General features: G+C 47.5%; 1 protein-coding gene across 4 annotated transcripts; it reads right to left on the reverse strand.

Annotated features, from left to right (window-relative positions):
• Positions 1-470: 470 nt before the first annotated feature.
• LOC146557296 (ras-related protein Ral-B) lies at positions 471-10,691 on the reverse strand. 4 transcript variants are annotated; one of them, XM_085248534.1, is made up of 5 exons: positions 10,542-10,691; positions 3,594-3,783; positions 3,027-3,235; positions 2,255-2,432; positions 471-1,754 (listed from the first exon to the last, which is right to left on the reverse strand). In XM_085248534.1, exons 2-5 carry the CDS (start codon positions 3,705-3,707, stop codon positions 1,632-1,634), a joined length of 624 nt encoding a protein of 207 aa, XP_085104660.1. In that variant the 5' UTR covers positions 3,708-3,783; positions 10,542-10,691; the 3' UTR covers positions 471-1,631. The 4 variants fall into 4 exon arrangements, with proteins under 4 accessions (XP_085104660.1, XP_085104662.1, XP_085104661.1 ...); XM_085248536.1 differs by lacking the exon at positions 10,542-10,691 and adding an exon at positions 9,833-10,444; XM_085248535.1 differs by lacking the exon at positions 10,542-10,691 and adding an exon at positions 4,349-9,416.
• Between the last annotated feature and the right edge of the window lie 3,378 nt (positions 10,692-14,069).

Raw genomic sequence — 14,069 nt, forward strand, 5'->3', positions numbered from 1 at the left:
GTCTTTGCCTGGTGATGTAGTCAACCGTGTTTTCACACTGTGAAATGAGTTTCAGTGACCCGGCCGCCCCCGGGGCTTCAGCTACGAGAGCCCACGACCGGTTCATCTCCAGGGTGGCGTCACACAATTCCTGCCGTGTAAGATAAGGCTGTGAGGTTAATATAAATGGTGCTACTACATCACTGTCAGATTGGAGAAAAACAGGCCGTTGGCACTCTTCTGATGGCAGAGGAACAATCGATGCAAAGTGAGTGAGTGCTGGGTTATTTGACCAAACTAGGCCGTATGCCCCACGGGGACCACGGACTGGCAGCCACGTTTCAGTGGATAATGTCGCTGTAACTGTGGCTCCGCTGCCTCCACCAGAGGGCGCTGTGCAGCACACCGCCTCCCCTTACCTGCCACACCACCAACGTTTTTACATCTGTCTGCAGGAAGTCGGACATTGAATCGAGCTCCTTACAAAGACATGAAAAAAGGAAGAAAAGCATTTATTCAGCAGCTCTCAGCCGCCAACAAACACACAGCAGGGTCACCATGAACATCTGAATACACAACAGCTGGAGCATCAGAGCTTCACTCAGACACACAGCAAGGTAAGAAGGTTCTCCCACAAATGCACACACACACACACTCTTACACAACATACATACCACACACCCACAAACATAGTTTGAATTTTTGTTATTTTGTTGGCACAGCGTGACTCAACACAGCATGAAGCCACTTCTAAGGTACTGACAATGTAGTGCATGTTATTCAAAAGAAGATCAGGACTATGGAGACTAACAGACTGAATGCATTAGCAGGGTGGCCTCCTGGATTGTCGTGCCTCCCAGCACCGATCCAACCTCGCTCCTGGACAAACGGTGGCGTCTGCGCTCTGAGGAGGGTCACACCGACGTGGCAGAGCTCTCTCACCATTCATTTCCCACATTCTTAAAATACAGAACAAACGTTAAAATATCTCATCGCGTGTACGTGAAGAGAAATGAGTGGATTCTGAGTCAGCGAGGATGTAATTTACAGCTTCACTGAAAATGGTTTTAACATTGATTTATGGTGATCGTGTCAGGACACGACTGCACTGCGTGAACCTCCTGGGATGAAAAAACCTCAATTCCTCGCATGAAACTGAAGAAAAATATTCAAGAAACCTGAAGGCAGGGGGGGGGAAACCGGACATTAAACTTGCAGCTTCAGCAGCTACTGCAAACACAAAGTGGGCGATGGAAACCTGCTCCACAGAGAGGCCATCAGTGTACATGCAGTCTACACTGACTGCAGGCCCAGATTAGAGGAGGCGAACAAACTAACGGCTTTGTAGAGAGAGAGAGGAACCAAAGGAAAGGCAGTAAACCGCTGAACGTGTCCAGCAGCACAGTTAGTGTCAATGGCAGTTTGGTCGCTGGCTTCCTGTGAGCCATCAAGCGCTGCAGTCGCCGTCCATCCTCACAGCAGAGCCAGTCAGCTTTCATTCATTCAGATTGGCAACATAGTGGTTGCGATTGTTCTAGACATGAAACTATAACAAGCTATCAATAAAAAATAATCAGATTCATTGAGATCAAAGACGCTGAGCTCTGCTCCTCTGTTCTGTGGAGCTTTGTGTTTTCAGGTCCACGAGGAGCTCAAAGTAAACAGCATCTCTCCCTGAAGCTCTTCTTGTTCTTCTTGTTCTTCCCTTTCCCGTTCTTGTCTTTGTTTTCAGACATTTTCTTGCCTCGCACTTCACGCATCAGGTCAAAGAACACCTGGAAAGAAATCAATCGCATATTTATAACACATACAGGACTCGTGTGTGAAAGAGTCAAAAGCTCAGCTGTGCAGAAGCTTCAGGCACGTTCCGATTCCTCAGTACTCTATGTGACGGCTCCCAGTAAGACCAGCAGCACGCGGGTGTTGGTACAACTCATCGGGCGGAGCGGGTCACCCGTGTGCATCAGCACGCCCTCCCCTGCTCGATCTCAAAGGCTAAAATTCCCCAAAAATAATTCAAAAAAGAAGTGTGGCAGGTCCACAGAGATTAAACCAGCTCTCAGAATTTCTTTGTTTGCTGTATGGAGGGTCGTGGGCATTAAACCTCCCTGTGCCCGCCCACCTCCTTCCTGGGTCTGGGCCTCATCCCAGTGGGTCATGCTGGAAACGGCCCCACTGGGAGGCGCACTCTAATTTCTGTTGAATCACGTTTACGTCACCTTCAGTGCCTAAAACTTGAGCACAGCTCTGTGCTGGTGCGTCTGAGTGATGATACCTTGTCAACGTTGGCTCTGGTTTTTGCTGACGTCTCCACGTACTGGACGCCCCACGCCTCGGCCTTCCCGCGGGCCTCGTCCACGGGCACCTGCCGACGCTCCTCCAGGTCCGACTTGTTCCCCACCAGCAGGAGCGGGATCTTGTCCTCTTCTGCCTTCACCCGCAAGATCTGCTCCCTGTGAGCACAAATGATTATTTGGTCTTTCTCAGGACGTTTCCCCAAATCTAACATGATAACCAGCTGGCAGCGTCACAGAAACAAAGACTTTTACAGGTTGATTAGCAGGATCGGGGCCGGCGCTTTAATGTTTCCACACTGTCGACGGACGTGCTGCCGTCATGTACACTGCTGAAAAACACTAATCTAACTTACATTGTAGCTGTTTGGAGGATCCCATCCTCTCCCCTCTCAGCGAGCCTCAGAGGCTGACGTGTTTGATTCAAAGTGCTGCTGACTAACGTTTGCATTAAGCTTCAGTGTTTTGTTGCTGTGCTCTAATCCTACCTGCACCTTCCTGCCACAACACGTCCACACTGACACGCCTCCCCACTGACACTGTGACGTGGGTGTGACTCTACACGATCTGGATATTCATGTATTATCCAGACACTGAAAGACACTCGTGGGTGCAGATTGTTGCTGATGTGCCGACTCTGGATACTCTACAGCAGATGTGTAACGAGCGACGATGGCTGATGATCAGTGATGTCATTTTTAACCACTCGCCGGCTTTCATTAATGGCACCAAACTGAACGCACGCATCCGTACCTGAACTCAGCAGTGGCAGCGAAGGACTCGGGCTCTGTGATGGAGAAGACCAACAGGAAGCCCTCCCCGCTGCGAAAGTAGTTGTCCCTGATAGCAGCATAGTCCTCCTGCCCGGCGGTGTCCAGGATGTCGATCTGAGCCTCCTCCCCGTCCAGAACCACCTTTTTCCTGTAGCTGTCTGCTTTGGTGGGCTCGTAGTCCTCCACAAACTACACGTGAAGAGGCAGAGCAGTGGCGCCTGATCAGCAGTGACTCAGCAGGCTAACATGGAAATCAGACGCATGGACAAAAACACCTGCAGACATGCTGCTGGGAGCCGGAGCTCTCCCCGACACAGGTGGGGACCAGTGACAGCAGCGCCTCTGTTAGGCAGGAGTGGCTGTTAGTCTCAGGCTACAGGGAGCAAGGGACTCATTTCACATTTATGGCAAACCACTGAAAACATCATAAAGGTTGCAAATAAAATCCAGATAGTAAAATAAATGAAGAGTGGTCACGCCTGCAGCCAAACCCCCTCATCTGCTGTCGTGACCTTGCTACAGCAGTGCCTTAGAAGTGTTAACTCACCTCATCGTACATGAACTGCAGGGTGAGGGCTGACTTTCCCACGCCGCCGCTGCCCACCATTATCAGCTTGTGCAGCACCAGAGAGCTCTGGTTTTTACCCTTATTGGCAGCCATCACTGGATTCTTCTTTGTGCCTCTCTTAAACACTCAAACACATGTGCACAGGTACACACACACACACACTCACGACCTGTAGAGGACAAGAGCGGAAACATCAGTGCGTACAGTAAATAACCTCCGTGTGCCGAAAACACAAGCGTACCGTGGACGAGCGCGAGGACAGATGGCAGCTGCTTCTTAGCAGCTTTCACTCTGACTCGCTGTGCCAGGACTCCAGGCTGTGCTCCAGCTAATCTTAAATCTTAACCCCCATCATCTCCATTAAAGCACCAAATTGCCTACTCGTGAATCCTAGAACTTTATAAAGTTCGCCATCAAAAGGTCATTGCAACTGATCAGAAGTAATGAAGCCATCATTCTTCAGTGCAAAGCAGCATTTACAAATGCATTAAACAGGCCACCGTGTGCTAAACTGGTTAAAGAGCAGGGAGACGTGCCTGCCATCTATCTGCTCTGTAATGGCTCTGCCCTCACAAGGTGAAAGCTCACAGTCAATTGCTTTTACCCGACTTCACAACCTTCTCTGTGTCAGATACGATAGCTGCCGTGCCCTCACCTGCTCTATGCTGTGGACGTGGTGCTGTGGAGTGCATCAAATAAGGTTCACAACAAATCAGCAGTCTAACAATGTTTACCTGCAGTGCTCAGCAGGAATCAGAAGTGCTTCTTCATTATATGTTTGAGCACGGCCGACAGCTTCAGTCATAACCAGCAATGTGTGAAAGCCTGTTGATCTGATCAGTTAGGAGATGACTGAGTGTCCGAGGAATCTTTTCCTGGCATTAAGCGTTTCTTATCTACCACCTTTACACGAAGCGTCACAGGAGCTTGTATACAAGCAGGCAGAAAGTCAGACGCGAGTGGAGCTGGTGGACGGGCCGTGGTGGTAAAAACACTTCACTTCCTGTTGTCACAGTTAGTGTCACACATGAAAACCATGTGACAGTTCGTGCTGACATCATTGGTGGACTCTACTTAAATCACAAGGCTTAAACTAAAAGCTCACAGCAGTCAACAATCAGTCAAAGTCCCGTGTTCAGAAGGAAATGCGTTACTGCAGACATTATCAGCTCACTGCTGTAACTGAGAGGCGATCGTCATGAAGAGAAGCTGATGTTTTTGCATCCATATCATAGGATGCATCTGTGACTGTATCTGTATCCTGAGCTCTTATGACCCATCGCTTCCTGCAGAGCAGCCTGCTAACACAATTCCAGCCCTGATAAACACTGATGACTTTCAGTCCTCATTAGTTAACCCCCATCTGTGTTTAAGGCATCGTCACTCCCCGTTTGTTATCCGCGCTGCACCCTTGACGCTCATGCCGGACAGGCGAACACTCATCAGCCACTGAGGCGCAACAGCTGGCCACTCCGTGCACGAACCATACGAGCTGAGATGAAGTCTGCACAGTCCATCACAGGAACCCCAGCTCCCTCATTGGGACGATGCTGAGCCTCCTCTGAGCTGTCACACTAACAGCAGCACACAGCTGATTCCTGGCGTTATTCTAAATCTGCTCCACCCAAACAGCAAACACTTCATTTCACAGAGTGGGCTCAGTGCTCACACTCAGGAACCTCCTGCCTCTCACACATGTAATAGAAGAGCTCTGCAGAAGCTACAAACTCCTGGAGGGAAATCAAACAGCAACAACCTGTGTGTGAACGTCAGTTTCTTTACATCGTCTGACAGCAGAACTCGTCTTGCTGCGTCAGCCGTCGTACGATAGCTGCTGATGCCGGCGATGAGGCATCGTGGTCTTCCTATATCCTAGCAGGAAGTGAAATCTGATCTGTGCTCTTCCTGTCTTTGTTATCAGTCACAGGCCAGGATACCCACACAAGCCTACACATACCCAAACACCCATCAGGAAGGCAGCTGACACAGAGGAGGGGTCACCGTGTAAATTATTTACTGCGACCCACTTCTCCGTACGCCAGCGCAGACACAGACTCCATCATAAACAAAGCAGTCAGAGCCAATAAACTCAGGCAGTGTGAAACATGCGCATCATCAGAATCAGAATCAGAATACTTTATTCATCCCGAGGGAAATTAGGGGTTACAGCAGGCAGCACGCTAATGGCGCATGCGCACTCACAAAGGAACCATCATGTGTGCTTAGTGGAAAGTTTCCGAGGGAAGTTCACACAGCGAGGGTGGGGCCGTGTCACATTTCCACCAGCTGCGCTGCGACTTTGAATGCAGGGACAAAATCAGGGGACAGTTGCAAAAGATATGAAAAATTCATATTTAAGCATGACCCACATCCAGGAGCTGAGTGCGCGCGGTGCTGGTCCTTCTTCGGGGCGGTGGGGTTATGGGGGGAGCCTACAAGGCCGCTCTGGTTTCTAAGGCTCCTGAAATATAGATGACACCAGCGCAAGAATTCATTAAGATTCCCTTTGGAGAACGGCCCGATGTTCCCTCTGCACTCATCCTCACACTCTGGCAAAGACGTACGGAGGTTTGCAGAGACTCTCGCAGATCCTAACAAAAGATTACAGCAAACAGAAAGTGTGAAGCACCCAAACTGGATTTATGTGCCGAGTAAAGCCGAGACATCTGAGCCAGACTTGTAAAGAGCCCGAGGATGCTCCGTCTTTCCACATTCGTCTGATCCCAGGGGTGGGGGGGATTTCCTCTCCCTGTCTGATGAAGAAAACAGTGATGTTTATTCCCTAAATAACAAACCTCCAAATTCCAAGGATTTCCAAAGGAGATCAGTTAGTTTTCTCATCTCGATACCGATCCACTGAGTCAATCACAACACTTATGTGGCCCACCGATACGTCGCGCATGCTAAACAGCTTTCACTTTAATGCTTCTGTCCTCTCAACACTTCCTTCTTTTCCAGCAGAAGTGAGGGAGCACACAGTTCCCACTATAACCATAACTGGAGCTCGCTGTGATAAAACAATACGATGGAGGTAAGAGTACGAGCAGGTCACACACAAAAAAATAAAGACCTGCGGGGTTATTTACCAAACATCTGGGCATCAGGAAATGATTTTTCCTACTTTCAAAGACAGCACGCAGCAGCACGAGAGACATCTTCAAAAAGCGAGCTCCCCACTGTGCATACTAACGACCCTGAGCCAGGAGAGTGTACAGAGAAGCCTTTGACCAAACTGGGCAGCAGGGACCCGGATCGTCTGTAACAGTCCTCGCCCTCCGGCCGCAGCGAGCGGGACCTTTCAAACAAACGTAAACGCATACGAAGTCTTCACTGATCCCTGCAGTGGATCAGCAACACGCCTTTAACACAAAGCAGATATCGTTGCTCCCCATGCTGCAGCTGACCCTGATGATCTTATCCAGACACTCGAGTCGTTCCCATTCCCGGAGCATTCCACTGGACTGATTCACCACGGAGAGACCGATGAGTCCACTTCTCAGCACACATTTCATCACAAATGTATTTGTTCCTGCTGAGCAACTCCCAGCTGCCCACTACTTATCTCTCATTGCAATGTAAACATATCTTTTCATTTTCCTGACAAATAATCACAACGGGCCCCGGTACATACCACCTACACCAGCGCAGCGGCCTGCAGTGCCGCCCCTGGAAGAAATAAAAGCACCACCTCACATTTCCGCTCCATCTGTCTTCACGGAGCCGGTGGTGACGGTAAACTTCACTGCTCTCACACTGTCTGTACCATCGGAGAAGGCGAGGTGGTCAACCTCAATCTGCCTTGTAATACTTCCACGCTGGAGCGAGACATGGTGCTGCGGCCTGCAGCTACAGCTTAAACACAGACGTGGGTTTAATGAGACAGCGAGGCGACTGGACAACTGTGTGAAATCTAATCTCCCAGGCTTTGCATCTGTCGAGCAGAGAGAGCGACGTGTGCTCTAAAAAAGAAATGAACAACAAACACTCAGTTTAAAGATGTTGCTCGTCCCGACCGGGACAGTTACACTTTCCCCTACTTTACTCTGTAACAAGGCATCGATACAGAAGCCAGGACACGGCTGTAAAGTAATAACCAATATGATGGTTTATTGCTTTGCTAACCAAATGATGTCCGTGTTTGTGCTTCCCCTTCAAAAAACTACCGGTTATTAAAGCAGATACAGTTACAACCTGAAGGACGTAAAACATCCTGAGGTCTCCACAGAGGCCTGAATGAGTGAAAGACCCCGGCCGTGAGGTGTTAATTAAAACTGAAACACACCGACCCTGGGCTACCATTGTGTTCCACAAACACTTATTTGCATAAGCAGTTCCTCTTCCTTTAAGGAAACAGGATGTAATGCTTTCCATATTTGATGTGTTACACATATCAGTTACAACTACTGTGTGTAAATATCTGGACATCAGAACATGTCGGTGGGCGTCTTCTAGAGAAGTACACCGAGTGCTCGTCCAGGCCGAGTTTCTACTTCTAATTAAGTCAGACAGAACTAGACAAAGCCCCGTCGGCCTGCTGAGTAAGGCGCCGTTTATCACTGCTACGCACTTACCTACATCAGCACACAGCCTCACTTCTATTTAATGACAGACCTGAGAGGATGGCACTAATGCTAATGCACAGCAGGAAAAGACCGCAGCGGGCTTTCAAGATAATTCAGTGAACTTAAGTTACATAAATAACCTGCATGACTCTCAGCACAGACCGTCTGTTAGTCAGTGGGCAGCAGCAGCCTGACTGAGCAGGTTCGTCAAGAGTAACCAAAGATAATGATCCACACTCGGTTCACATCGATATGACATCTACCTGAAGTACCTCTGCAAACGGACCGTCTCAGTGTCAGCAGCTCTCAAATCAGCGTCTGTGAGCGACAGGCAGAAACAACCAATAGGACGGCTCGTTCAGCAGACTACAACCTCGGCTCAGCGATCGCTTTCTGTCATCTGATCTCTGATCAGCTGTACTTAGAAACAGTGGGTAGAAAATGTGACTTCAGCAGCTCAGTGAGCAGCTCTGTGTGTTTGCTGTGGACCACATTACAGCCCAGATTTCACAGTTGTTCTGACAACAAGAGAAACTTTTACTTACTTCACTTGTGAGTTTGTCTGCATTAAAATGCAGTACGCAGGCTGTACGTCCCTGCTGGTTATAAATGGGTTGTTTCATGGTTACTCCTCAGAGCTACACATTGACCAAAGCTCACCATTCCTCTAGGTTATCCACAGCAGGATTTCCTGTGGGAATGTCACCGGCTAAAGTAATTCACTGGGATTTCAGATCTCCGGGTCACAGGAAAGTGTCAGTTTGGTTATTTCTGCTTTACGTGCTGTCACATAACTCTTCTGATATTTGTACCATTTTCTGGAACATAAAATTACTGGAGATAAAAAAAACTTTTAATAAAGTTTCAGTCATAGTGATTTTTTAGCAGCATGCTATCAAACTCCACTTAGCTCTGACCCAAGAAGAAGTGAGAAGCAGCCCGTGGGTGGATGTTAGCTCAACATGAGTACCCACTGTCCACGTAGGAAGAAGGGAACCTTGGAAGAGTCTCCAAAGGTCGATTCTGTTCATCTGGACGTAGCGTTTTGTGGGAGAAACGTTTCATCATCATCCAGCTGACTTCTTCAGTCTCAGCTGCAGGTTTATAATCTTATAATCAGTACATTTGCATAATGACTGAAACCAGCCCACTGAGGAACAATGGGCTGGGAGGTCAGTTCTTTCATCATAACCATAAACCTTGGAAGAGGCCTGTGGGGCTGGGGGGTAACTTTCTCCATAAACATCTCATAACACTATAAAAATGGATATGGGCCCTTTAAATACAATTTCCCCCAAAACAAATAAAAATGGCCCACCAGCTTTTAGAAACCACGGGAATTCCCACAAAACTGATGACCTGCTTTTCCTGGAAGAGCTGTTATTGTGCTTGGATCAGCGCGGTGCTCGGGAGCTGTTTACGAGGGTTTCAGAAGATCACGAGACTGTGAGCTTACAGGATGTCACTGCTGCTTTAAATGAGGTGTTAGTCAGCCCAGAATGACACGAGTCTGTGTGATGAACCACACACGGTCACTTTCCCCTCACACAGACCCACAGCGGGCTTTGTCAAAGAGAAGGAAAAGTGCTGCTGCTTTGCCAGCATCGTCCCTCCACCAGCACCTCAACTGTATACATGTAAACACGGAGCACTCACCTAGCTGCCTTCCTCCTCACATTTCTGCACTTCACCGGAGGGTTAAAGTGACCATTGCAGGGCCTCCAAAGTCAGGGGGCTGACAGAGGTGTCCCTCCATACAACAGGAGAAACTCCATGTATGATTTTCTCCGTCACATACAGACAGAGGACAGGTGTGACAGCACCAGCATGATCTCAGTGTTAGCACACCAAACTGTCCTTTTCGCTGACATCAGCTGAGTTACAGGAACATGAGCCGGACCTGGCTCACTGGGTGTGTCCACTCATCTTCCCAGAGGTAAAAACTTTTCAGCAACTACCGCCAAACAAAGTAGAACCGCTAACTTTACCCAGTCCGTCTCTAAACGGTAACTTTACACAACAACAGAGCAAACAGGAGCGGTAAAGCCGCTGTAGTGCCACAGCACAGCCGGGGAGAGGACAGGCTGTGCTGTGTCTGTGTTACCGAGGCTACACCGTCACTGGAAGCTAAGCTAACGACCGGCCAAACAAACAGCTCGTGCCTGACGTTAGCTTCCACAGAGACAGCTAATCAGTCACCAGTGTGTGTCCCGGTGTCCTCACAACCGTGGGTGCTGAGAGGACAGCCTTTGGACCCGCGGGGTGCTCGCCCGTCCTTACAGCAGGTGCGGTACCGTCAACCTCCCCAAAGCCCCGGTTACAGACTCACGGTGTTCCGCTTGACCGGGGCTGCCCGGAGCCTTACCGAAGCACGATCCGCTTGTCTACCCGAGGCTGCCGCTATCTTGCTGAGCGCGTTAACAGCGAACACAGAGGCATTGGTCTACATATACAAACCGCTCCCGCAACAAAAGCCCCACCTTCCGGAAGTACAAGCTGCAAACGGCAGGATGTGACGTAATCAGCCTGACTGCCAGCGTTTACTTGGATTTCTAACTGGACAGGATTACTACTAATAAAAAAAAAATTACTACTAATAATTATGAATTATTAATTAATAATTTTAAATAAATAACAAAAAACAGTTCAGTGTAACAGAGTGGTGTAAAACTAGCACAGTTACTGTCTATGAATCCTCGGAGTTAATACTCAAAACATGTTGTAGGAACTTTTAAAGACGACCAGGTTTCTGTGACGTGACACCGCAGGGAAAATAAACAATACTCTGAATTCAGTTCAGTTTGATTTATACGCCACCAAATCACAACAGCACGAGCCTTAGCTAGCACACGAACCCTGCGATGGTTGTGTACAGTGACGGTGCTCCAGCAGCAGCTTCAAGAATAAGATTATCAATATTATGATCTACAATGAAAACAACAAGTACTTCATACTGACGGATGTGAGGTAGTGCGAAATGTTACATAAACCAATGTGAAAATCATTTTTAACATGAAAAAATAAATAAAAATAAGACGGATTGTGGAAAAGCAAATTCTTGTGAATATTAGAGCAAAACTCAAATAAATAGCTCTATAGCTTTAACACTTTAAATATGAGAAACAGACTTGTGTGGAGTCTTGTGTCCTGACAGGTGTGTTCACCTGTTACAAAGAGGAGAGGTTTCCGAGGACGGTGGGAAGGACTTCCTGAACCGCTCTTTCTCGCAGCGTGATTGGATAATTCTCAGGGAGGAGGAGCTCTGCTGACCGGACCGGAGCAGTTGTGATTAGTGATGTGCGATACCACTGATTTCCTTTCCGATCCGATACCAAGTAAAATTCAGGGTGGTATCGACGATACTGATACTTTGTGCAAAAACTTACTTTATTTATTGTATCTTTTATTGTATCTCACATTATAGCATCATCATGATTACAGGACATCATATTACTTGCTCTTATCACTTAATAATGCAGAATTCATCATATAGAAATAAAAAACCTGAAGTTGTGGCTATTTGAACACGCTGCCTGCCTGCAGCACTAAAGGACTAAAGGAGAGACGTCTGTCTCGCCCTAGCAGCACCTGTCCCTCTCCTCTTCAGTTTGCCTCAACATACGCTCGTCCTATTCTGTGATCTGATTTCCTGTGAGGTATCTCACGAGGTTAGTGGTCTTGCCACAGCACCTCACTGTCTTGCCACATGTATTGCAAACCACATCTCGGCTGTTTGTGGAGGTAAAATACGTCTGCACGTAACTCCAATTACACTCAGCCATTGTTGCGAGTGCGCACGCCAGGGGCTGGACACAGTTACACAGCCGTATTTTGCACATGACTATGAAAGGCAGAAGAGGAAGTAGTTCCTTCCAATGTTGACAATCCAAATGATATAGTTTCTTTCCACTGTGTTCCTGTTAATGATAAACTACAAATTTACCCTAAATTACTAAAATATCGATATTTTAATATGAGAATCGATTCTAGAACATAAATGACTGGTATCAGAGGAATCGATATTTCAGTATCGATCCGCACATCACTAGTTGTGATTGTCCATGATGGAGGACGGTGTGTTTAGTGAACTGCGGCCCCTCACTGACTCAAACACCTCCAGATTCTGACCAATGAGGTTCCAGCTTGGTGGACTAGTTTGCTGATGCTGCTACAGACGGACAGAAGTTCTCCAGCACAAACGGAAGGACCTGAGGTTCCTCACAGAGTCCAGTCGGCTCATCCCCTTCACTGTTGGTCCTCCAGTCTGTGATTCACAGAAACGCCCACTGAGACATAATATTAAGAACAAGTGTTGTAGCTCAGACATGCCAGATCAGCAGTTCCATGACAATAAAACCACCTGCTGTCAGTGAACCCTGACCTCTGGCTAAATACTAGCCAAAGTAAGAATAAAGAGAGCGTCCCAGACATGTTTTGCCTTTTACAGAAACTCAAAATGTGAGTTCTCCTGTCCTGTCGTAGAAGAAATGTTTTATTCTGAGACACAGGAGCAGCACCGCCATGTCTTCCTACATATTGTTAGAACAGAGATGATGATTTTTTTAAAGATGCATGGCTGATGCTGTGAAGATAAAATCCAGGTGTGATGCTGAGACTCAGTCCTGTTAAAGCAGATGTTGCAGCCGACCTTAAGCTCGTCTAGTCGAACGAGCCAAAGCAGAGGCAGTGCAGCTCTTATTGCAGTGTAATGGGCACTGTGCCTCTTGCAAAAGTGTGTATAGAAAATGAATGAGTGGATGGAAACTGCACGACGGGGACTTTTGCAGACCACGTTTATGGAGGTGGCAATAAAATGTCAGTGAGCTCTCTGGGCCGGTTCTCACTGAGGTTTGTAAACCACCGTCTGTGCTCACACTTTTTAATCCTTCTCTTTATTCTCTATTCATCCGAGAAAACTGATACATGAGACAGTTTTCTAAAATAAAGGCAAAGATGAGATATACACAAATTATATTATTGTTTATATTCAGAGCTCACATCGTTAAAATTTAGACTTTGCATGGTTTCTCTTTTTCCCCAGTCTGGGTGATTTTCTGCCTTCGTTGTTCCACTGCAGGCCTGGCTGAGGAGTGCACGGCACCATTACTCCATCAGCTTTTTCTCTCCTGTGGAGGTAATGATGTGATTAATTTAACACACCTCAGAGTACAAATGTTGACAATCCCACAGCTGCGTGCTATAAAAAAGCAGAGCCTTTAAACATTTATGGGCACAATTCCTCTTTTGCTATTAAGGTGTGAGGAAAATAAATTGAAGAACAGTAAACTGGGAATACAGACCTTTATACCCGCCCTGGAGAACCACCTGCAAAAATATATATTTATCTGCAGCGCCGACTCAGCCGTGTAGAACCAGCTCTTTACAATTATGCTATTAAACACGTCCCAGCTGACAGAAGACGACCGCGTGGTCTCGCTACACTGACCCGAGGTGCACGCGCCGCAGACGCCGCGCTGCACGCGCCTGATAATGATGCTGAAAATGGTAAAAGTGGATCTATTTCAGGTAACAGTCCGCCAACACTGGACAATGGAGGGGCTGTGTCTAAGTTAAGGTGAATGAAGACCTGGAAATATAAATTCATCTTATCACAGCAACACTTTGTAAAACATGAAAGCTACACATGCACAGTCTGTTTGATCTTAATGGGATATTCACGTGTTTACAGACGCAGACTGGAGGTTTGTGCTGCCTCTGCTGTTTATTTTGATGTTAAGCCTTCACATGCATACTGAGTGTAGCTGTAACCAGCTAACATGTAGGTGAAAAACTTCACTCCAGACTTTTGAGCTTTGCACTCAATCACAGAATCGCTCAAAGCTGCAAAATCAAGTCTAAACCGAGGGTCATCTCCCAGTTTAGACTCAGTGGG

This window comes from Mchenga conophoros, linkage group LG16 (assembly GCF_057382185.1).
Source record: "Mchenga conophoros isolate Kocher_MC1m ecotype Shallow Benthic linkage group LG16, M_conophoros_male_GT1.1, whole genome shotgun sequence".
In the NCBI taxonomy this organism is placed as follows: Eukaryota; Metazoa; Chordata; class Actinopteri; order Cichliformes; family Cichlidae; genus Mchenga; species Mchenga conophoros.

Coding starts and splice junctions, on each gene's coding strand:
- LOC146557296 (XM_085248534.1), bottom strand. CDS start 3,707: ATGGCTGCCAATAAGGGTAAAAACCAGAGCTCTCTGGTGCTGCACAAG. Junction 3,236..3,593: donor TGCAGTTCATGTACGATGAG/GTGAGTTAACAC, acceptor CTTCACGTGTAG/TTTGTGGAGGACTACGAGCC. Junction 2,433..3,026: donor GCTGCCACTGCTGAGTTCAG/GTACGGATGCGT, acceptor TTGTGCTCACAG/GGAGCAGATCTTGCGGGTGA.